The 24,407-nt window shown below is 26.0% G+C and overlaps 1 protein-coding gene across 9 annotated transcripts in view; it reads left to right on the top strand.

Moving 5' to 3' along the window:
- Positions 1 to 24,407, top strand: part of IRSp53 (Insulin receptor substrate 53 kDa) — a 109,030-nt gene that overhangs the window by 70,644 nt on the left and 13,979 nt on the right. For all 9 annotated transcript variants that reach the window (XM_075305100.1, XM_075305108.1, XM_075305104.1 and 6 more), the window contains one exon: positions 22,610 to 22,685. In XM_075305100.1, coding sequence (XP_075161215.1) covers positions 22,610 to 22,685 — 76 coding nt within the window. The remainder of the gene's footprint in view (positions 1 to 22,609; positions 22,686 to 24,407) is intronic.

The following is a 24,407-nucleotide window of genomic DNA, read 5'->3' as shown; positions in this document are numbered from 1 at the left end:
ATTTCTATAGAAATTTTTGGAAAATTTTATTTCTATAGAAAATTTTGGCAAAATTTTATTTCTATAGAAAATTTTTGCAAAATTTTATTTCTATAGAAATTTTTTTCAAAATTGTATTTTATAGAAAATTTCAAATATGATTACAGTACAAACCAACAAAACACGAATGAAGTAAGAGGAAGCACGCTCAAAATAAACAAAGCCAACTGCACTCAAATCGATGATTTGATGGTGGCAAAGGAAAAGAGAGATGTTAGTATGAATTTATTTCGGCATAAGCCGGCTTTCACAAACCTTTTTTTGGAAGATTCAAGTGTGGTTCACTTTGGGTTTAGCGAACTGCCTGAATTTATTCTGATAATTGATTGATAGTTTTGCTGCACGTAGAGGATGCTGATGAGGAATGTGGTAATTCCGAAACGTGCGTCCATCCAACCATCTTGTAGTCTATAGGACTTTGCCCAAATAAATTTGACAAACATTATTTTCCTCTGTTAGTTAAGCTAATCTTGTAGTTTGGTCAACACAATGGTTTTAAAGCTGAGATCAAAACAACAAATATGATTACAGTACAAACCAACAATAAAAAAACACGAAAAAATTTTATTTCTATAGAAAATTTTTGCATAATGTTAATTCTATAGAAAATGTTTGCAATTTTTTTTCCTACAGAAAATTTTTGCAAAATTTTATTTTTATAGAAAATTTTGTCAAAATTTTATTTCTATAGAAAATTTTTGCAAAATTTTATTTCTATAGAAAATTTTTGCAAATTTTTTTTTTCTATAGAACATTTGTCCCAAATTTTATTTCTTTAGAAAATTTTTGCAAAATTTTATTTCTATAGAAAATTTTTGCAAACTTGTATTTCTATAGAAAATTTTTGCAAAATTTTATTTCTATAGAAAATTTTGTCAAAATTTTATTTCCATAGAAAATGTTGTCAACATTTTATTTCTATAGAAAATTTTGTCAAAATTTTATTTCTATAGAAAATTTTTGCACAATTTTATTTCTATAGAAAATTTTTGCAAAATTTTATTTCTATAGAAAATTTTTGCAAAATTTTATTTTTAACAAAGTTTTTGTAAAATTTTATTTCTATAGGAAATATATGGACAATTTTATTTCTTTAGAAAATTTTTGCAAAATTTTATTTCTATAGAAAATTTTTGCAAAATTTTATTTCCTTAGAAAATTTTTGCAAAATTTTATTTCTATAGAAAATTTTTGCAAAATTTTATTTCCAAAGAAGATTGTTGCAAAATTGCATTTCTATAGAAATTTTGTCAAAATTTTATTTCTATAGACAAATTTTGCAAAATTTTGTTTCTATAGAAATTTTGTCAAAATTTTATTTCTATAGAAAATTTCAAAAGTTTGTGAAAATGTTGCCGCTGGGAACTTCTGAAGCATTTTGAAGACGAACTGAATATTTCAAATTTTACCATATAGGTCATTGTAGTGCAATTGTACTTTTGGGAATTGCGATGTACCAAATTTCGTACAAATTTAACATCCCTGCTTCAACAACTTTTGGTCAAGAAGAAACATTTGATTAAAGAACAATTTTACAGTTTACTCCTAAAGCAATGGCCATATCTAATGCCAGACTAGAAATAGAAAACTACTTAAATTAAATTACCTTTGCACTTATGTTTTTTTTTTCTTAAAGATAAATGAATTCAAAATTTGTCCCAGAAATCATAAAATGATAACGGAATCTTATAAAAAATTGTATTATATAATTCCTCTTACTTATTATTATTATGTAAAATTTTATTTCTATGGGAAATATATGGACAATTTTATTTCTTTAGAAAATTTTTGCAAAATTTTATTTCTATAGAAAATTTTTGCAAAATTTTATTTCTATAGAAAATGTTTGCAAAATTTTATTTCCAAAGAAGATTGTTGCAAAATTGCATTTCTATAGAAATTTTGTCAAAATTTTATTTCTATAGACAAATTTTGCAAAATTTTGTTTCTATAGAAATTTTGTCAAAATTTTATTTCTATAGAAAATTTCAAAAGTTTGTCAAAATGTTGCCGCTGGGAACTTCTGAAGCATTTTGAAGACGAACTGAATATTTCAAATTTTACCATATAGGTCATTGTAGTGCAATTGTACTTTTGGGAATTGCGATGTACCAAATTTCGTACAAATTTAACATCCCTGCTTCAACAACTTTTGGTCAAGAAGAAACATTTGATTAAAGAACAATTTTACAGTTTATTCCTAAAGCAATGGCCATATCTAATGCCAGACTAGAAATAGAAAACTACTTAAATTAAATTACCTTTGCACTTATGTTTTTTTTTTTTCTTAAAGATAAATGAATTCAAAAATTCAAAATTTGTCCCAGAAATCATAAAATGATAACTGAATCTAAAAAAACAAAAAAAAAATATTGTATAATTCCTCTTACTTATTAATTTTGTTTTTGTCGAAAACTACAACGTATATTAAATTACATCGTAAATGTATGTCAAATACGACGTTACTTTTCGACAAACTATCTCTGAAAGAGAGTACCCATGGTGGAGAGTATATAACAGAAAATTATCATTAGATGGTAGTCATCACCATATATAACATCTTCATTGAGCTTACACAGATTTGACTCAATGAAATTGCATAACAAAAGCTGTGAACATATACACGCGATTGATGTGAAGATGCATCATCTCTAAGGAAATCATTGGATGCATTATACATTTATATTTTGCTTACTATTTAGTTGCAATGAACATGTTGGTTGGTCAGGGAAGTAGTCACGATTTTATATTGGAGGAGGCAAATCAATAGCAATGTTATATTGTCTTGAGACGCAAGCATGGTTGCCATTCGAGCCAAAAATATTCTACCAAAATTTGAAGAAAATTTTACCGAAAATCCAATTAAAAAAATCTCTTTCAAAATTTTACTTCTATAGAAAATTTTGTCAAAATTTTATTTCTATAGAAAATTTTGTGAAAATTTTATTTCTATAGAAAAATTTGTGAAAATTTTATTTCTATAGAAAATTTTGTCAAAATTTTATTTCTATAGAAAATTTTGGCAAAATTTTATTTCCATAGAAAATTTTGTCAAAAATTTATTTCGTCAAAATTTTATTTTTATTGACTATTTTGTAAAAACTACTTCCATGGAAAATTTCAAGAGTTTTTATTTCTATGGCAAATTTCCTCAAAATTTTACTTCTTTATAAAATTTTCTTAAATTTTTATTTCTATAGACTATTTTATCCAAATTTTATTTCTATAAATTATTTTTTCGAAATTTTATTTCTGTAGAAAATTTTGTTAAAATTTTATTTCTATGGGAAATTTCCCCAAAATTTTATTTCTATAGAAAATTTTGACATGGCTCCAACCAATATTTCCTTTAGATTGTAATGGCATGCGTTGTGTACAAAGCAGAGCTGGCTATCAACACCAATCACTCACCCATGCTACGTCCCTGACGATTGACTTTTAACTTGACTTCACAACTCAAACTTTGAGGAGTCTTACTTACCTCATTATAGCTTCTTCTTAGTTTTGGATAAAGAAAAAATAAAAATTCCAGTTTTATTTTGATCAAAACAAAAAATAAACACAACTTTATTTTTGGTTTGAAAATTCGCAATCCATACTCGATTGAAATCTAAACAAAAATGGGTTGTAGGAAAAGTATATTCACACGCGTTCATTCACTTTAACCAGTTGTGTGATGTTTCATGAAGTGCTTGTTATTATGTGGTGTTATTTTAGAGGTGGTAATGTGACCAAATTATATATATTTGCTTTTTTTAAATATTTTAGACATACAGGAACTGTAAAGTTGTTGAAAAGTTAATATGTTATACCAATGGCCACACATTCCCCAGATATGTGAAAGATGGTGAGACATTGTAATGCAGTAGTTCATTATTGAAAACCACCAAGTAGCAGTTTCACTTCTTGCTATTATTTTTTTGGTTTGAAAAGTTTTTTTTTGTATTTTTAAAATCATTAATACACTGGTTTTTAAAAATTCAAAAAAGTGGTTAAAATTTTTTTGCTTTGAACAAAGATGGAAAATCTAAAGACATATAGGGGATTACCAAAACTACTCTTGATGTGTAGTGAGAGAGCTTTATAAGGCCTAGAGGGAAAACGAAAATCTAAAACCATCTGGATAACGGTCTTACAGACATCACTCTTGATGAGCGGTGCTTCATGAATGGACGTCCCAATAAAAATTTCGACAAAATTTTCGAAAGAAATAAAATTTTGGCAAAATTTTCTAAAGATACAAAATTTTGACAAAATTTTCTAAAGAAATAAAACTTTTGAGAAAATTTTCTATAGACATAAAATTTTGACAAAATTTTCTACAGAAAATTTCAATAAAAACAAAATTTTCATATTTCAATTGGTAGAATTTACATTGTGACCATTTGCAATATGTTAGAATTGACTTCATTTCAGGACGACTTAAGAGGGGTTACAGTTATATTGGTCTATAAGAATTTTCAAATTTGACTAAACCTCCTATAGAAATAAAATTTTGACAACATTTTCTATAAAAATAAAATTTTAGCAAAATTTTCTTTTGACGAAATTTTCTATAGAAATAAAATTTTCTATAGAAATAAAATTTTAACTAAATTTTCTATAAAAATTTTGCAAAAATTTTCTATAGAAATAAAATTTTGCAACAATTTTCTATAGAAATAAAATTTTAACAAAATTTTCTTTTGACAAAATGTTCTATAGAAATAAAATTTTGCAAAAATGTTCTATAGAAATAAAATTTTGACAAAATTCTCTATAGAAATAAATTTTGGACAAAATTTTCTATAGAAATAAAATTTTCTATAGAAATAAAATTTTCTATAGAAATTTTGTTTTGTTATTGTTATTGTTGGTTTTTGTTCTTTAAGCATTGTTGTTGTTTTTTTGATTTCAGCTTAAAACCATGCATTGACTAAACTACAAGTGTAGTTTAACCAACAGAGGAAAAGAATGTTTGTCAAATTTATTTGGGCAAAGCCCAATAGACTGCAAGATGGTTGGATGGACGCACGTTTCGGAATTACCACATTCCTCATCAGCATCCTCTACTTGCAGCAAAACTATCAACCAATTATCAGAATAAATTCAGGCAGTTCATTAAACCCAACAACGAACCACACTTGAACCTTCCGAAAAAGGTTTTGCATGATAGCAGGCTTATGTTGAAATAAATTCGTACAAACATATCCCTTTTCCTATGCCACTGTCAAATCATCGATTTGAGTGCACTTGGCTTGGTTTATTTTGAGCGTTCTTCCTCTTTTTTCATTCGTTTTGTTTTGTTATTGTTGGTTTTTGTTCTGACAAAATTTTCTAAAGAAATAAAATTTTAACAAAATTTTCTAAAGAAATAAAATTTTAACAAAATTTTCTAAAGAAATAAAATTTTGACAAAATTTTCTATAGAAATAAAATTTTGACAAAATTTTCTAAAGAAATAAAATTTGAACAAAATTTTCAATAGAAATAAAATTTTGACAAAATTTTCTATAGAAATAAAATTTTGACAAAATTTTCTAAAGAAATAAAATTTTGACAAAATTTTCTATAGAATTAAATTTTGGCAAAATTTTCTAAAGAAATAAAATTTTGATAAAATTTTCTAAAGAAATAAAATTTTCTATAGAAATAAAATTTTGACAAAATTTTCTAAAGAAATAAAATTTTGACATAATTTTCTATAGAAATAAAATTTTGACAAAATTTTCTATACAAATAAAATTTTGACAAAATTTTCTATGGAAATAAAATTTTTACAAATGTTATATAAAAATAAAATTTTGACAAAATTTTCTATAAAAAAAAATTTTGATAAAATTTTCTATAGAAATAAAATTTGGAGAAATTTTCTATAGAAATAAAATTTTGAAAAAATTTTCTCTAAACTACAAGTGTAGCTTAACCAACAGAGGTAAATAATGTTTGTCAAATTTATTTGGGCAAAGCCCTATAGACTGCAAGATGGTTGGATGGACGCACGTTTCGGAATTACCACATTCCTCATCAGCATCCTGTACTTGCAGCAAAACTATCAACCAATTATCAGAATAAATTCAGGCAGTCCATTAACCCCAACAATGAACCACACTTGAACCTTCCGAAAAAGGTTTTGCATGGTAGCCGGCTTATGCCGAAATAAATTCGTATAAACATATCCCTTTTCCTATGCCACTGTCAAATCATCGATTTGAGTGCAGTTGGCTGGGTTTATTTTGAGCGTTCTTCCCCTTTTTTCATTCGTTTTGTTTTGTTATTGTTGGTTTTTGTTCTGACAAAATTTTCTAAAGAAATAAAATTTTTTAGAAAATTTTCTAAAGAAATAAAATTTTGACAAAATTTTCTAAAAAAATTAAATTTTGACAAAATTTTCTATAGAAATAAAATTTTGAGAAAATGTTCTCTAGAAATAAAATGGTTACAAATTTTATATAGAAATAAAATTTTTACATATGTTTTAAAAAAATAAAATTGTTACAAAATTTTCTATAGAAATAAAATTTTGCAAAAATTGTCTATAGAAATAAAAATTTGACAAAATTTTCTATAGAGATAAAATTTTAACAGAATTTTCTATAGAAATAAAATTTGGACAAATTGTCTATAGAAATAAAATTTTGCAAAAGTCTATAAGAATTTTCAAATGTGACTTAACCTCCAATAGAAATAGAATTTTGACAAAATTTTCTATAGAAATAAAATTTTGCATAGAAATAATTTTCTATAGAAATAAAATTTTCTATAGAAATAAAATTGTGGAAAAATTTTCTATAGAAATAAAATTTTGACAAAATTCTCTATAGAAATAAATTTTGTACAAAATTTTCTATAGAAATAAAATTTTCTATAGAAATAAAATTTTGACAAAATTTTCTAAAGAAATAAAATTTTGACAAAATTTTCTATAGAAGTAAAATTTTGGAGAAAATTTTCTATAGAAATAAAATTTTGACAAAATTTTCTAAAGAAATAAAATTTTTGAGAAAATGTTCAATTTTGACAAAAATTTTCTATAGAAATAAAATTTTGACAACATTTTCTAAAGAAATAAAATTTTGACAAAATTTTCTATAGAAATCAAATTTTAACAGAATTTTCTATAGAAATAAAATTTGGACAAATTTTCTATTGAAATAAAATTTGGAAAAATTTTCTATAGAAATAAAATTTTGCAAAAGTCTATAAGAATTTTAAAATTTGACTTAACCTCCAATAGAAATAGAATTTTGACAAATTTTTCTATAGAAATAAAATGTTAGCAAAATTTTCTTTTGACGAAATTTTCTATGGAAATAACATTTTGACAAAATTTTCTATAGAAATAAAATTTTAACAAAATTTTCTATAGAAATAAAATTTTGACGAAATTTTCTATAGAAATAAAATTTTGCAAAAATTTTCTATAGAAATAAAATTGTGCAAAAATTTTCTATAGAAATAAAATTTTGACAAAATTCTCTATAGAAATAAATTTTGGACAAAATTTTCTATAGAAATTTTCTATAGAAATAAAATTTTGCAAAAGTCTATAAGAATTTTCAAATTTGACTTAACCTCCAATAGAAATAGAATTTTGACAAAATTTTCTATAGAAATAAAATTTTAGCAAAATTTTCTTTTGACGAAATTTTCTATAGAAATAACATTTTGACAAAATTTTCTATAGAAATAAAATTTTAACAAAATTTTCTATAGAAATAAAATTTTGACGAAATTTTCTATAGAAATAAAATTTTGCAAAAATTTTCTATAGAAATAAAATTGTGCAAAAATTTTCTATAGAAATAAAATTTTGACAAAATTTTCTAAAGAAATAAAATTTTGACAAAATTTTCTATAGAAATAAAATTTTTGAGAAAATTTTCTATAGAAATAAAATTTTGACAAAATTTTCTAAAGAAATAAAATTTTTGAGAAAATTTTCAATTTTGACAAAATTTTCTATAGAAATAAAATTTTGACAACATTTTCTAAAGAAATAAAATTTTGACAAAATTTTCTATAGAAATCAAATTTTAACAGAATTTTCTATAGAAATAAAATTTGGACAAATTTTCTATTGAAATAAAATTTGGAAAAATTTTCTAAAGAAATAAAATTTTTGAGAAAATTTTCAATTTTGACAAAATTTTCTATAGAAATAAAATTTTGACAACATTTTCTAAAGAAATAAAATTTTGACAAAATATTCTATAGAAATCAAATTTTAACAGAATTTTCTATAGAAATAAAATTTGGACAAATTTTCTATTGAAATAAAATTTGGAAAAATTTTCTATAGAAATAAAATTTTGCAAAAGTTTTCTATCGAAATAAAATTTTTACAAATTTTATATAAAAATAAAATTTTGAGAAATTTTTCTATAGAAATAAAATTTTTAAATTTAAAAAAAAAAATAAAATTTTTACAAAATTTTCTATAGAAATAAAATTTTGCAAAAATTTTCTATAGAAATAAAATTTTGCAAAAATTTTCTCTAGAAATAAAATTTTGACAAAATTTTCTCTAGAAATAAAATTTTGAGAAAATTTTCTATAGAAATAAAATTTTGACAAAATATTCTATAGAAATAAAATTTTGACAACATTTTCTCTAGAAATACAATTTAGAGAAAATTTTCTATAGAAATAAAATTTAGAGAAAATTTTCTCTAGAAATAAAATTTAGAGAAATTTTTCTCTAGAAATAAAATGTTTACAAATTTTATATAAAAATAAAATTTTGACAAATTGTCTATAGAAATAAAATTTTGACAAAATTTTCTATAGAAATAAAATGTTGACAAAATTTTCAGAATTTGAATTTGACTATTTGCAATATGCTAGAATTGACTTCATTTTAAAACGACTTACGAGGGGCTAAGTATAAGCCTTATTAATTTATTTTTAACTCTTCTCATTTATTGTTATTATAATTGGCACTATCTCACTTCTGTTGGTGATTAAAATATATAAGATAGCCTTATCTCTATCTTATATATTTTTATCTATTGTTAGCTCACACAATAGTCTAATTGTCTGAGGTGGGTGTAAATGACTGCCACTATAACATTACCCAATTACTTAGGTTTAGAAATATGTATTATAAGAAAAAGAATATACAATAAACATACAAATAGATTTGACAAGAAACGAGTCTTCTAATTGAATCAGAAGTGATGAAAAAATTTGAAATATTTTTGTTTTGCAATTTTTAGCCAAATTGAAGATGCAAATAAATAATTTTTAACATAAGCCACCATTTATAAAATGGCTAGCATTAGAAAAACAAAAGTAAATTTTAAGGTTTCAGCATGAATGGAACTAAGTCATCTTCATTGTGATATCGGTGTTGATTCCCTCCCAAGTGTTAAAGAATTCCAAAAATTTTAACAAAACAATTTGTATGATGTTTTTGTTGAAAATAAATAACAAACACTTGGTTTGTATCTATATACGGATAAACGATAACTATGCAAATGACTCACGCCTCAATTGTGCCTTTGCTGCTTGTATGAAATTCGTTTAAAGCCCCACATTAGCAGTTGAGTGTTAAATTTTTGTAGCATTATAATAAAATGTAATTACTTATTTTTATAGACATATTTTTTTATTACAAACTATTTATTGTAGTCCATTTTGACTTAAACTCCACTACAACCCCAAAAACTCGCTTCGGTAACATATGATTCCAAATATCTATATTTTCAGAATTTATTTAAATATATCGCCGATTTTTCAATTACTATAAAAGACAAATTTTTCTAAATCGGAAAATCCATTTGACCAAATTTGGAAAATGACCGAAAGGCGACTTGTGCCAAACTCGACTCTTTCAATTTTTTAAAAATATCAAAAAGTCTATAGTTTTAAATTTTGAAAAAGGCGAAAGTTGACTTATCAAATTTTGAAAAAAAAAATTATAATAATAATAATAATTATAAAAAGCCGATTTTTCTCATTACATCCTCTAGCCAGTCTGTCTTTTTATCGACAAATTCTTTTTATTTTATAGAAATAAATATTCACTAATTTTTGTAATTGCATCACAATTTTTTATTGAAGACAATCGGAAGAATACTATCTATTGCTTTTATCGTCTATTAAGGCGTGGGAATTATTTAAAATATTTTAAATTTTAGTTTTGGCATTCCATTGATTTCGCTAAAGACGCTTGTGTTCTCAATTTTGAAGTACTCGCAATGAATCCAAGGTTAGTTTGTTTATGGTATTTTTCGTTACATTTTGTTTGTTTATTTTTTTAATTTTCATCTCACATATAAACGTCAATTGTTTTAATGATGTTTATGATCAGCCAAACCTCGTGACATTTCAATAAAACAAGCGATTTCATTTTACCTGCTCAGAATATAAATTAACATATGTGAGATATGGATTTAAGAAATCTTATCTCATGGATTAAAAACATATAACAATAGCGAAAAGTTTGACCGGGTGGAGTACTAAGTTTTGAATTATTAGGGCCTGATGCAGAAAATCTTTAATAAACTAAATCCAAAAATTAAAATACTTTGAACAAAATTCACTATCGCCTATAGGAGCTGTATGTCTTCAACTTAGTCAAGACGTGAAATTTTGGCAGTTGCCATTTCTGATAGTGTAAAAAAACTAATGTTAATTAAGGATGCAAACCGTGGTGCAATGGTTAGCATGCCCGCCTTGCATACACAAGGTCGTGGGTTCGATTCCTGCTACGACCGAACCCCAAAAAGTTTTTCAGCGGTGGATTATCCCATCTCAGTAATGCTGGTGACATTTCTGAGTGTTTCAAAGCTTCTCTAAGTGGTTTCACTGGAATGTGGAACGCCGTTCTGACTCGGCTATAAAAAGGAGGTCCCTTGTCATTGAGCTTAACATGGAATCGGGCAGCACTCAGTGATAAGAGAGAAGTTCACCACTGTGGTATCACAATGGACTGAATAGTCTAAGTGGGCCCGATACATCGGGCTGCCACATAACCTAACCTAACCTAAGGATGCAAACTTTATTTTTATACCCTGCGCCACACTGTGGAACGTGGTATTATAAGTTAGTGCATATGTTTGCAACACCCAGAAGGAGTCGAGATAGACACACGGTGTCTTTGGCAAAAATGCTCAGGGTGGGCTCCTGAGCCGTCTGTCCGTGAACACAGTTTTGTAATCAAAGTCTAGGTCGCAATTTAAGTCCAATCGCCTTCAAATTTGGCACGTGTTCCTTCTTTGGGTCAGAATAGAACCCTATTGATTTTGAAAGAAATCGGTTCAGATTTAGATATATGGACCCAGAAGCCAGAGTTTTATCCCGATTAGCTTTAAATTTTGCACTTTGCGTACAATTAGTAGTATAGCCAAGTGTACAAAATTTGATTGAAATCGGTTCAGATTTAGATATAGCTCCCATATATATCTTTCGCCCGATATGGACTAATATGGTCCTAGAAGGCAGAGTTTTGGCCCAATTTGGTTGAAATTTTGCACAAGGAGTACAACTAGTAGTGTAGTCATGTGTGCCAAATTTTATTGAAATCGGTTCAGGTTTAGATATAGTTCCCATATATATCTTTCGCCCGATATGGACTAATACGGTCTCAGAAGCCAGAGTTTTACCCCAATTTGGTTGAAATTTTGCACTAGGAGTACAATTAGTAGTGTAGTCAAGTGTGCCACATTTTATTGAAATCGGTTCAGATTTAGATATAGCTCCCATATATATCGTTCGCCCGATATGGACTAATACGGTCCCAGAAGCCAGAGTTTTACCCCAATTTGGTTGAAATTTTGCACTAGGAGTACAATTAGTAGTGTGCCACATTTTATTGAAATCGGTTCAGATTTAGATATAGCTCCCATATATATCGTTCGCCCGATATGGACTAATACGGTCCCAGAAGCCAGAGTTTTACCCCAATTTGGTTGAAATTTTGCACTAGGAGTACAATTAGTAGTGTAGTCAAGTGTGCCACATTTTATTGAAATCGGTTCAGATTTAGATATAGCTCCCATATATATCGTTCGCCCGATTTACACTCATACGACCACAGTGGCCAATCTTTTACTACGATTTAATTGAAATTTTGCACAGGGAGTATAGTTAGCATTGTCGCTATGCGTGCCAAATTTGGTTGAAATCGGTTCAGATTTAGATATATCTCCCATATATAGCTTTCGCCCGATTTACACTCATAGGACCACAGAGGCCAATTTTTTGCTCCGATTTAGTTGAAATTTTGCACAGGGGGTAGAATTAGCATTGTTGCTATGCGTGCCAAATTTGGTTGAAATCGCATTGTAGCTATGTATGCCAAATTTGGTTGAAATCGGTTCAGATTTAGATATAGCTCCCATATATATATTTTGCCCGATATGGACTTATATGACCCCAGAAGCCAGAGTTTTACCCCAATTTGGTTGAAATTTTGCACAGGGAGTAGATTTAGCATTGTACCTATGCGTGCCAAATTTGGTTGAAATCGGTTCAGATTTAGATATAGCTTCCATATATATTTTTCGCCCGATATGGGCTTATATGGCCCCAGACGCCAGAGTTTTGGTCCAATTTGGTTGAAATTTTGCACTAGGAGTATAATTAGTAATATAGTCATGTGTGCCAAATTTGATTGAAATCGTTTCAGATTTAGATATAGCTCCCATATATATGTTTTTCTGATTTCGACAAAAATGGTGAAAATACCAACATATTCCTTGTCAAATCGCCACTGCTTAGTCGAAAAGTTGTAAAAATTACTCTAATTTTCCTAAACTTCTAATACATATATATCGAGCGATAAATCATAAATAAACTTTTGTTAAGTTTCTTTAAAATTGCTTCAGACTTAAATGTTTCCCATATTTTTTTACTAAAATTGTGTTCAACCCTAGTGCATTAGACGACTTAAATTTTGAGTCTATAGATTTTGTAGAAGTCTATCAAATTCTGTCCAAATCGAGTGATATTTAAATGTATGTATTTGGGACAAACCTTTATATATAGCACCCAACACATTTGGCGGATGTGATATGGTATCGAAAATTTAGATCTACAAAGTGGTGCAGGGTATAATATAGTCGGCCCCGCCCGACTTTAGACTTTCCTTACTTGTTTTTACTAACATTGTGTTCCACCCTGGTGCATTAGCCAACTTAAATTTTGAGTCTATAGATTTTGTAGAAGTCTATCAAATTCTGTCCAGATCGAGTGATATTTAAATGTATGTATATGGCACAAACCTTTATATATAGCCCCCAACACATTTGACGGATGTGATATGGTATCGAAAATTTAGATCTACAAAGTGGTGCAGGTCGGCCCCGGCCGACTTTAGACTTTCCTTACTTGTTTATTTTGATAAAAAGTTAATTGTATGATTTTTTTTTTCAACTTCAATCATTTTTTTTTCAATTTTGGAAATATTTTGGTAGCATTTGTTATGTGTCGTTTTATTTTGTTGAAGTACATTTGTTAAGGTCATTCATACGAGTTGTTACAATATTATCTTTAAATAGCTTTTATTTTAATTCTCAAAATTTTATAGCATGTTACACTCCTGTAAACCATCCTAATTTAATTAAACCGCTCTACAGAATATTTACCAAGTTTAAATTAACTTAGACATTATCTGTGAATTCATTTAAGAGCTAATACCATTAATTTTCTGCTCTCCTTAAATGAAAATGTCTATTTTTAATGTTGACATACTAAAACCGCTTCATATATAACTTGACATTTCTTCATATTTATTTCTGTTGTGCGACAATGTGCTATACATGCAATGTTATTGTGAATTCATGTTTCATGTTTTTAATTTGAAAAGAAAAACAAACCAAAAAAAAACGAATACACAATTTCCATGATTTCCGTTACAAATATAAGCTTGTTTTTGTTTCTCATACGCCTCGGCTAAAAATACAAACACATGAATGTATTCAACACAACACAAAATTAAATTTTAGAGACGCCGGCTATGAATTCCTTCCTTTGCCGGCTCTATTCTCTCGAGTTGTATTAAAGAAAATTGCATGAAAATTCAACTATTGCGTGTTATTTTTCAAGAGTGCGGGTACAGGGAAGAGGTATGAAATGATATTACACCATTTTAGAAATGAAAATTGGCGCTGTAAATTTTATGTAGTAAGTCATAGTTTTGGAAGCGTGACATACGGCCACTGGCAGTCAGGTGCATAAACCAACTAACCAACCAAGTGTGATGTGTTTTTGTGTTCAGATACACACCTACATTTTTTTGTGTAAACTCAATCTAGTAGATAACATAATAACTGACCATGGACACTTAAGAACTTGTGAGCAGAAGTTAAAGTTACAAAATTTGGAAAACTTAAAAGTCTAGTGAAGGTGAAAATATGACACTCTACAACAAATATAGTGAAGACACACTTGCCACAGTTGGTAGAAATAAAATTTTGAGAAAAATGTCCATAGAAATAAAATTTTGACAAAATATTCTATAGAAAACAAATTTTGACAAAATTTTCTATATAAACAAAATGTTGACAAATTTTCTATAAAATAAAATTTTGACAAAATTTTCCATAAAAATAAATATTTTAAAAAATATTATATAGAAATAAATTTTTAGAAAAATTTTGCCATAGAAATAAAATATTGAGAAAATTTTGCTATAGAAATAAAATGTTGACAACATTTTCTATAGAAATAAAATGTTGACAACATTTTCTATAGAAATGCAATTTTCAGACAATTTTCTGTAGAAATAAAATTTTTACAAAATTTTCTATAGAAATAAAATTTTGACAAGATATTCTATAGAAAAAAAGTTTTCTATAGATATAAAATGTTGACAAAATTTTCTATAGAAATAAAATTGTGACAAAATTTTCTATAAAAATAAAATGCTAACTACATATTTTATTTTTATATACAAATAAAATTTTGACAAAATTGTATTGATATAAAAGTATAAGAAATTTTTATATAAAATATAAAATTATAAGAAAATGAAATTTTCAGGCAATTTTCTGTAGAAATAAAATTTTGACAAAATTTTCTATAGAAATAATATATTGACGAAATATTCTATAGACATAAAATTTTTACAAAATTTTCTATAGAAATAAAATTGTGACAAAATTTTCTATAAAAATAGAAATAAAATTTTGACAAAATTGTATTGATTTAAAATTATAAGAAATTTTTTTCTATAAGACTAAAATTTTGACAAACTTTTCTATGAAAATAAAATTTTGACAAAAATTTCTATAGAAATAAAATTTTCAGAAATTGTTCTATAGAAATAAAGTTTTTGCAAAATGTTCTATAGAAATAAAATTTTGAAAAAATATCTATAGAAATAAAATGTTGACAAAATTTTCTATAGAAATATAATTCTGAGAAAATTTTCTAAAGAAATAAAATTTTGTGCATATTTTCTATAGAAATAAAATATTGACAAAATTTTTTCTAGAAATAAATAAAATTTTGACAAAATCTTCTATAGAAATAAAATTTTAACAAAATTATCTATAGAAATAAAATTTTGCTAAAATTTCCACAAAATTCTTTTTAACAAAATTTTCTATAGAGCTAAAATTTCAACAAATTTCTTTTTAACAAAATTTTCTATAGAGCTAAAATGTTGACAAAATTTTCTTTAGAAATAAATTTATTGAAAAACAAAATTTTGAGAAAATTTTCTATGAAATAAAATTTGGAAAAAAATTTTATAGAAATAAACTTTTGAGAAAATATTTATAGAAATGAAATTATGAGAAAATTTCCTATAGAAATAAAATGTTGAGAAAATTTTCTTTAGAAATAAAATTTAAAAAAAAAGTTTTGATAACAAAATTTTCTAAAAAATAAAATTTTGAGAAAAATATCTATAGAAAATAAATTGTGAGAAAATTTCATATTGAAATAAAATTTTGACCAAAGTTTCTATAGAAATAAAATTTTGACAAAATTTTCTATAAAAACAATTTTTAACAAAATTATCTATAGAAATAAAATTTTGCTAAAATTTCCACAAAATTCTTTTTAATAAAATTTTCTATAGAGCTAAAATTTCAACAAATTTCTTTTTAACAAAATTTTCTATAGAGCTAAAATGTTGACAAAATTTTCTTTAGAAATAAATTTATTGAAAAACTTCGTATAGAAACAAAATTTTGAGAAAATTTTCTATGAAATAAAATTTTGAAAAACATTTTTATAGAAATAAACTTTTGAGAAAATTTCTATAGAAATGAAATTATGAGAAATTTTCCGATAGAAATAAAATGTTGAGAAATTTTTCTTTAGAAATAAAATTAAAAAAAAAGTTTCTATACACAGAAAAAAATTTTACGAAAATTTTTCCAATTAAAATCTTAATGGAGTTTTAAAAAATATTCAATTAAAAATTTAATTGAATCAATAAATTTTTTAATTGAAATAAAAATCAATCACACAAATTAATAGTATCAATTAATTTTTTAATTGGATCAATTAATTTTTTAATTGACTGTCAATTAATTTTTTAATAGACACTATCATTTCTGTGATTGAAGACATTTAAATTAAAAAATTAATTGGATCAATTAATTTCGTGATTGAATCAGAAAAAAAAAATTTTAGTGTGTAGACATAAAAGTTTTGTAGAAATTTTCTATAGAAATAACATTTTGCCAAAATTTTCTATAGAGAAAAAAATTTTTATTATTGTTTTGATTTCATCATAAATCCATGTATTGACTAACCAACAAGTGTAGCTTAACCAACAGTGGAAAAGTATGCTTGTCAAATTTATTTGGGCAAAACCCTATAAACTGCAAGACGGTTGGATGGACAGCTGTTTGGAATTACCACATTCCTCATCAGCATCCTCTGCTTGCAGCCAAACTATCAACCAATTATCAAAATAAATACGGGTAATTCACTAAATAACATTATCAGATAGTTTCCTATAGAAATAAAATTTTAACAAAATTCTTAGAAATACAATTTTAACAAACATTTCTATAAAAATAAAATTTGGACAAAATGTTAGCAGGCTAAGTCCTTCATTTTATACACATTAATTTCAAGGACATGTTATGGCTTAGACAACTATGATTATTAAAGACCCGTTATGTCAAGTGTAGCTTATATCCGACGGAAACCTTACAAAACCTAACCCCAAATAGGCTACCAACTTTGTCAACATCTGCATAAACTGAACAAATTAAGGTGATCAACGATTTAGAAAATTTACAAAAGAAAGAAGAAAATGAAAATTAAATAAAATAAAAACAAGAAAAAGAGGGAACATTAATTATGCTAAGTCCTAAGGCAAATACAACAGCTAGACGAAGCGGCGGACACAAAAACTCACAAACAAAAATGACCAACTGGTGAGATATTCCAAGGGCCACAATTGCTAACGGTCTAAGAACAAACCGAGACAATTTACTCAACCACAACAACAGAATTGATACTTAAGTGATGGCATTTAAGTTAAATTATTTGCAGAAAAAAAGAGAGTCATTTGAAAGGTTTCTGTAAGGGGCTCCATAAATAGCCAACAAACCATGACAATAGTGCTTGACTAGTGACTTGACTTGAAGGTATAGTGATAGTTGCTCAGTAAGTTACAGTGCTTCATATACGGACAAGAAGTATTAGGAAATAGGAAATAAATTTAATTCTCTACATATTTTTTGATATGTAAAAAGATCGAAATGATGATTAATCTTGGACAATATATTTCAACTCAAACCGGAAAATTTGATTCATTAGATCTGTTTTTGTAATCATTTTTGGCCTCAAAACACTGTGCATAATAAAATGATGACCATACACAATTGTTTGTTCGAGCGGAATTAGAGAACGAAACCTAAATACCTGCTACAATGTTGGCAACAAATACGGTTGCCACAGTTGGTAGAATTCTACTAAAAATGGTAGATTTTTTACTGTTTGGTAGATTGTAGAATTCCTTTTGTTTTGGTAGATTTTGTGAAATATTCCTCTCGCTAACTAAAAGGTGTTATAATTCTTTATAGAAAAAAATTTGGAAAATGTTTCAACAGAAATACAATTTTAGAAAAATTTTGTATGGAAATGAAATTTTGGCACAATTTTCTATGCAAACAATTTTTGGAAAAATGTCCTATAGAAATTAAATTTTGACAACATTTTCTAAGAAACAAAATTTTGCTAAATTTTCTATAAAAATAAATTTTTCACAAAATTTTCTACAGAAATAAAATTTTGGAACAATTTTGTATGGAAATAAAATTTTGTCAAAATTTTCTAAGGAAATAAAATTTTGGAAAAATTTCCTATAAAAATAAAATTTTGTCAAAATTTTCTATAGAAATAACATTTTGAAATTTCCTACAGAAATAAAATTTTGTCAAAATTTTCTATAGAAATAACATTTTGACATTTTCTATAGAAATAAAATTTTGAAAAAAATTTCTAAAGGAATAAAATTTCGACAAAATCTTCTATAGAAATAAAATTTTGACAAAATTTTCTATAGAAATAAAATTTTGGAAAATTTTTGTATGGAAATAAAATTTTGAGAAAATTATCTATAGCAATAAAATTTGGCAAAATTTTCTATAGAAATAAAATTTTGGAAAAATTTTGTATGGAAATAAAATTTTGGAAAAATGTCCTATAGAAATAAAATGTTGACAAAATTTTCTATAGAAATAACATTTTGACAACATTTTCTATAGAAATAAAAATTTTTTAAAAATTTTCTCTAGAAATAAAATTTTGACCAATTTTCTATGGAAATAAAGTTTATATTTTCTATAGACATGAAATTTTCTACAGAAATAAAATTTTGACACAATTAAAGAATTAAAATTTTGAAAAGATTTTCTATAGCAATAATTTTTTTCTAATTTTCTATAGAAATACAATTTTGACAAAATTTTCTACATACATAAAACGTTGACAAATTTTTCTGTAGAAATAAAATTTAGACAAAATTTTCTATAGAAATAAATTTTTGACAAAATGTTCTATTGAATAAAATTTTGACAACATTTTCTATAGAAATAAAATTTTGGAAATTTTTTTATAGAAATAAATAAGTATGGAAATAAAATTTTGGAAAAATGTCCTATAGAAATAAAATTTTGACAAAATTTTCTATAGAAATAACATTTTGAAAATATTTTCTATAGAAATATTTTTTTTTTTTAAATTTCTATAGAAATAAAATGTTGACAAATTTTCTATGAAAATAAAGTTTATATTTTCTATAGACATGAAATTTTCTACAGAAATAAAATTTTGACTCAATTAAAGAATAAGAATTAAAATTTTGAAAAGATTTTCTATAGCAATAATTTTTTTCTAATTTTCTATAGAAATAAAATTTTGACAAAATTTTCTATAGACATAAAACGTTGACAAAATTTTCTGTAGAAATAAAATTTTGACAAAATTTTTTATAGAAATAAAATTTTGACAAAATGTTCTATTGAATAAAATTTTGACAAAATTTTCTATAGAAATAAAATTTTGGAAATTTTTTTATAGAAATAAATAAGTATGGAAATAAAATTTTGGAAAAATGTCCTACAGAAATAAAATTTTGACAAAATTTTCTATAGAAATAACATTTTGAAAATATTTTCTATAGAAATATTTTTTTTTTAATTTTCTATAGAAATAAAGTGATGACAAATTTTCTATGAAAATAAAGTTTATATTTTCTATAGACATGAAATTTTCCACAGAAATAAAATTTTGACACAATTAAAGAATAAGAATTAAAATTTTGAAAAAAATTTCTATAGCAATAATTTTTTTTTTAATTTTCTATAGAAATACAATTTTGACAAAATTTTCTAAAGACATAAAATGTTGACAAAATTTTCGGTAGAAATAAAATTTTGACAAAATTTTCTATAGAAATAAAATTTTGATAAAATGTTCTATTGAATAAAATATTGACAAAATTTTCTATAGAAATAAATTTTTGGAATTTTTTTTTTTTTTATAGAAATAAAATTTTGTTGGGATTATTCGTTTGGCCTGAGGTCATGGACTAATGAAAAATGCTGGTGTTGTTGTTTTTCATTACTTTTTTATTGAAATGTTGCTGTTCTCGGATATTTCGAGATCATCTTCAGCGAGATATTATCTATAAATTGTAATAATATTATCTATAAATTGTATAATATTTAACAGTATTAACTTTTACAATGTTTAGAAACAGTGTGTTTGTGATTTTCTATTAGATTTCTGTAAATCTGTGTACAGTGGTCTGTGTCAAAAACACAATTTTCTGTGGAAATACATTTTTTACAAAATTTTCTATGGAAATAAAATTTTGGACATTTTTTTTATAAAAATACATTTTTTGAAAAATTGTCTACAGAAATAACATTTTTGAAAAATTTTCTATAGAAAGAAAATTTTCGATAAATCTATGGAAATAAAAATTGTCTATAGAAGAAAATTTTTAAAAAATTTTCTATAGAAATAAAATTTTGACAATTTTTGGAAAAAATTTCTATAGAAATAAAATTTTGGAAAAACTAGAAATTATTACAATGGAAAAATGTCTATAGAAATCAAATTTTCTATAAAAATAAAATTTTTCGATTGAAACCAAATTTTGGAAAAATATTTTACAGAAATAAAATTTTAGAAAAATTGTCTGTATAATAATATAATTTTGGAAATATTTTGTATAAAAAAAAATTACGAAAAATTTTCTATACAAATAAAATTTGGACAAAATTTTCTATAATTTAATTTAATTGATAACGATTTTTTTATGGAGTAAAGCATAATGACCCTCATTTTAGGTTGAGAATATCTAAGCATCATTCCGTATGAACTTAGCCCCCTTTTTACTTCTTTTCACTATCGTCTTTAAAGAACCTCATTTTTTGCATTTGAAGCTTTTTCCTTTGCATCGCTAACTGAATTCCCAGCTTGGTGTTCTTTCGATGCCTTTAACAGCATTGGATACCTCCATTAAAATTAATTGTATTCGCTTTGTATTGAATACTCTAACAGAATTAATATTGACCATAATATTAAAAAAAGTAGGCTAATGTATTAATGTTTGCTGTGTTGTATGTGTGCATATATGGGTATTATTACCATTGCATTTTGTGGTTGTCATCGCCCTAAATTATTATTTGATGGCATATATACTAACTAAGGTCTATGGTCTATGATACGTAAATGCACCACATTGTGGTTAGCTACAAGTATTTTTACCTACATAGCATGCCAATTCCAAGCTTTCATAGGTTGATGGTTTGGTAAACTTTTGAGAAAAATGTTTATGGTATTTGTCTCATTTTCTTTAGACTGCAATATGCGTAAATAAGTGCCTGAATAGTGTTTTTCTTCTTCTTTAGTTATACACTCAAAAAAATGTTATTTGTATTCAAAGATTTTTAACATCAATTAAATTTATTTTAACTAAAATATCTTTATTTTAAAGAAATTTCTCCTTAATATTGTATAAATTCTGTATCCATTTTTTTTCACTGTAATTTAAATTTATTTTTGTCAAACTATTGCAGTTATTTGAATAACAACAATGTTATCTTTATGATGAGTCGGGGTGTGTTCATTTGCTCATATTTTGTGTCACCACTGGGCTGTGTATGTTTCTTAAGTCTTTTGTTTTGTGAGATTAACATTGTCGATGTCGGTTGTTCTAATGCCACAACCATTTATGATTTTATGCATCCTACGTAGCATAGGAATGTATTCTGTTGTTTACAATGTGGCACAAATGCTAAGGTCGACTTCTTTAGTTTCGTATGACCTGTAAAATTCTTCATGCATTGAAAATATTTGAAGAGTTATAAATTCACAGTTTTTTTTATTTTATTTACAACATTAGAGTTAATAGTAAGAACATCATAGGCTACAGATGTCATCAGCTAAATTTTCATATTTATTTATCATATTTTCAAGAAACTTCTTTCAATTTCATAACATACTGATGATATATATTGGAAATGCAAAGGAAAACTTATTATGTCCCCATTCTGTTTGGAATGTCATATAGTCGACCCATTTCGATGTTAGCCCTTACTCACATGCTTTTTGTGTTTGTTGATCGTTCACTGACAAAGGCATTCAAAATACTAACACCTATGGGAAATAATTTATATGACTGCAATCGATACTCTGGTAATATGGCATGGCATCAACTTGTTTGCCCAGAACAGGTACAATTTCCCTTTCATTGAATATTATACTGCATTGTGGCAAAAATGATAATGGTATAGATTTATGCTTTACATAACATTGAAATAGTTAAGTTGAAATTGATCTAAAATGATTTACTTAAACCAGATCACCACTACTGGTATTGGTTGCTGTAATGCCAAACAAATGTTAGCAAAAGTGCCAGAGGGTCTCAATATAGAAATCGAGTTTGTTTCATAAGTCTTTTGTTTCAAACTACAAGCAATTCCCCTTAGCTGGTTTCAATTGTTTTGTTATTGTTATGGTACAAATACATACCTCTAAACACAACACACAGATACTTTAACATTTACTTACAATAACTAATATTTTTTGTATGATTGCATATCTAATTTCTGGTAATTTTATTTTATTTGTTTTGGTTTGTTTTTTCTTTTCGTATTTACAGAACATCTTGGAGAAATTCAATCCCGGAGCTAGACAATTAATCACTGCTGGCAAGGGTTACCTAAAATCATTACATGGTGAGCTCATTGATTGGTTATTTATTATATTTTTTCGTATTTTGTTTTACATTTTTTAACAAATACACTATGAAATGAAATTGAAAGCCATTGGATGTGGCGGAAATTTCTTTATAGAGATGAGATTTACATCAAATATGACGATTTTTATAACACCACTAGCAGAAAAATCGCTTGCGAAGTTCAATATTTATTAAATTTTGAATAGACATATCTTGTTTCCTTCTGGATTATATTAAAACACCGAAAAAATTATGATTCAATCGCGAAATTAATAGATTCAATTATTTTTATACCCTGCGCCACACTGTGGAACAGGGTATTATAAGTTAGTGCATATGTTTGCAACACCCAGAAGGAGACGAGATAGACACATGGTGTCTTTGGCAAAAATGCTCAGGGTGGGCTCCTGAGTCGATATAGCCATGTCCGTCTGTCCGTGAACACATTTTTGTAATCAAAGTCTAGGTCGCAGTTTTAGTCCAATCGACTTCAAATTTGGCACAAGTATGTGTTTTGGGTCAGAATATAACCCTATTGATTTTGGAAGAAATCGGTTCAGATTTAGATATAGCTCCCATATATATCTTTCGCCCGATATGCACTAATATGGACCCAGCAGCCAGAGTTTTATACCGATTTGCTTGAAATTTTGTACAAACATAACACTCAGTCGTATAGTCAAGTGTGCAAAATTTGATTGAAATCGGTTCAGATTTAGATATAGCTCCCATATATATCTTTCGCCCGATATGGACTAATATGGTCCTAAAAGCCAGAGTTTGGCCCAATTTGGTTGAAATATGCGTGCCAAATTTGGTTGAAATCGATTCAGATTTAGATATAGCTCCCATATATATCTTTCGCCCGATATGCACTTATATGGACCCAGAAGCCAGAGTTTTATCCCGATTAGATTGAAATTTTACACGTGGAGTACAATTGGTAGTATAGTCATGTGTGCCAAATTTGATTGAAATCGGTTCAGATTTAGATATAGCTTCCATATATATTAGTAATATAGTCATGTGTGCCAAATTTGATTGAAATCGGTTCAGATTTAGAAATAGCTCCCCTATACACAGAGAATACAGATTGGTTGGGACAATCGAATTTATTGCCAACCTCCTTATGGCAGTTGCAGCTACTATCAGTTCGCAGTTGTGTCTCCCAAATAATTCGGTCCTGCCAATCGAATGATGGTAAAGAGGACTTAAATGACATAAAGAGTTGATTTTGTCAACCAATAAATTCTGCTGTCACCTTCATCATTCGGTTGAGTCGATCAACCCTCGGAATACATATAACCGAATTATAAAAAATGGTCCTGCTACCTAAATAACGCTATCCACATCCATTTTTTACTGAAATAAGTTAATTTTTATATTAAGTATTTTACTATTATTTAATTTTGTTATATATGACACAGATATAAAACTTATAATTATAGAATATATGTATATAAAAGAAAAATATAGATATGATATTAGTAGTCCCATATAAAAAATTCAATTAAAAGATCTCACTGAAATCTGTTCAGGTTAAGGTATAGCTCCCAAATATAGCTTTCGACAGATTTACAAGCATATGAGCACAGATGCACGAGATTCAACGAGATTTTAGTTCAATTGACTTGATATTTTACCCAGAGTAGATTTCACATTCTTCAAAACCAAATCGGTTCAGATTTAGATAAAGCCTCTTTATATATGTTCTGCAATT

Source organism: Haematobia irritans, chromosome 4 (assembly GCF_050003625.1).
Source record: "Haematobia irritans isolate KBUSLIRL chromosome 4, ASM5000362v1, whole genome shotgun sequence".
In the NCBI taxonomy this organism is placed as follows: domain Eukaryota; kingdom Metazoa; phylum Arthropoda; class Insecta; order Diptera; family Muscidae; genus Haematobia; species Haematobia irritans.
The sequence above is the reverse complement of the archived record's forward strand: the minus strand, read 5'-3'. Positions and strand labels throughout refer to the sequence as shown.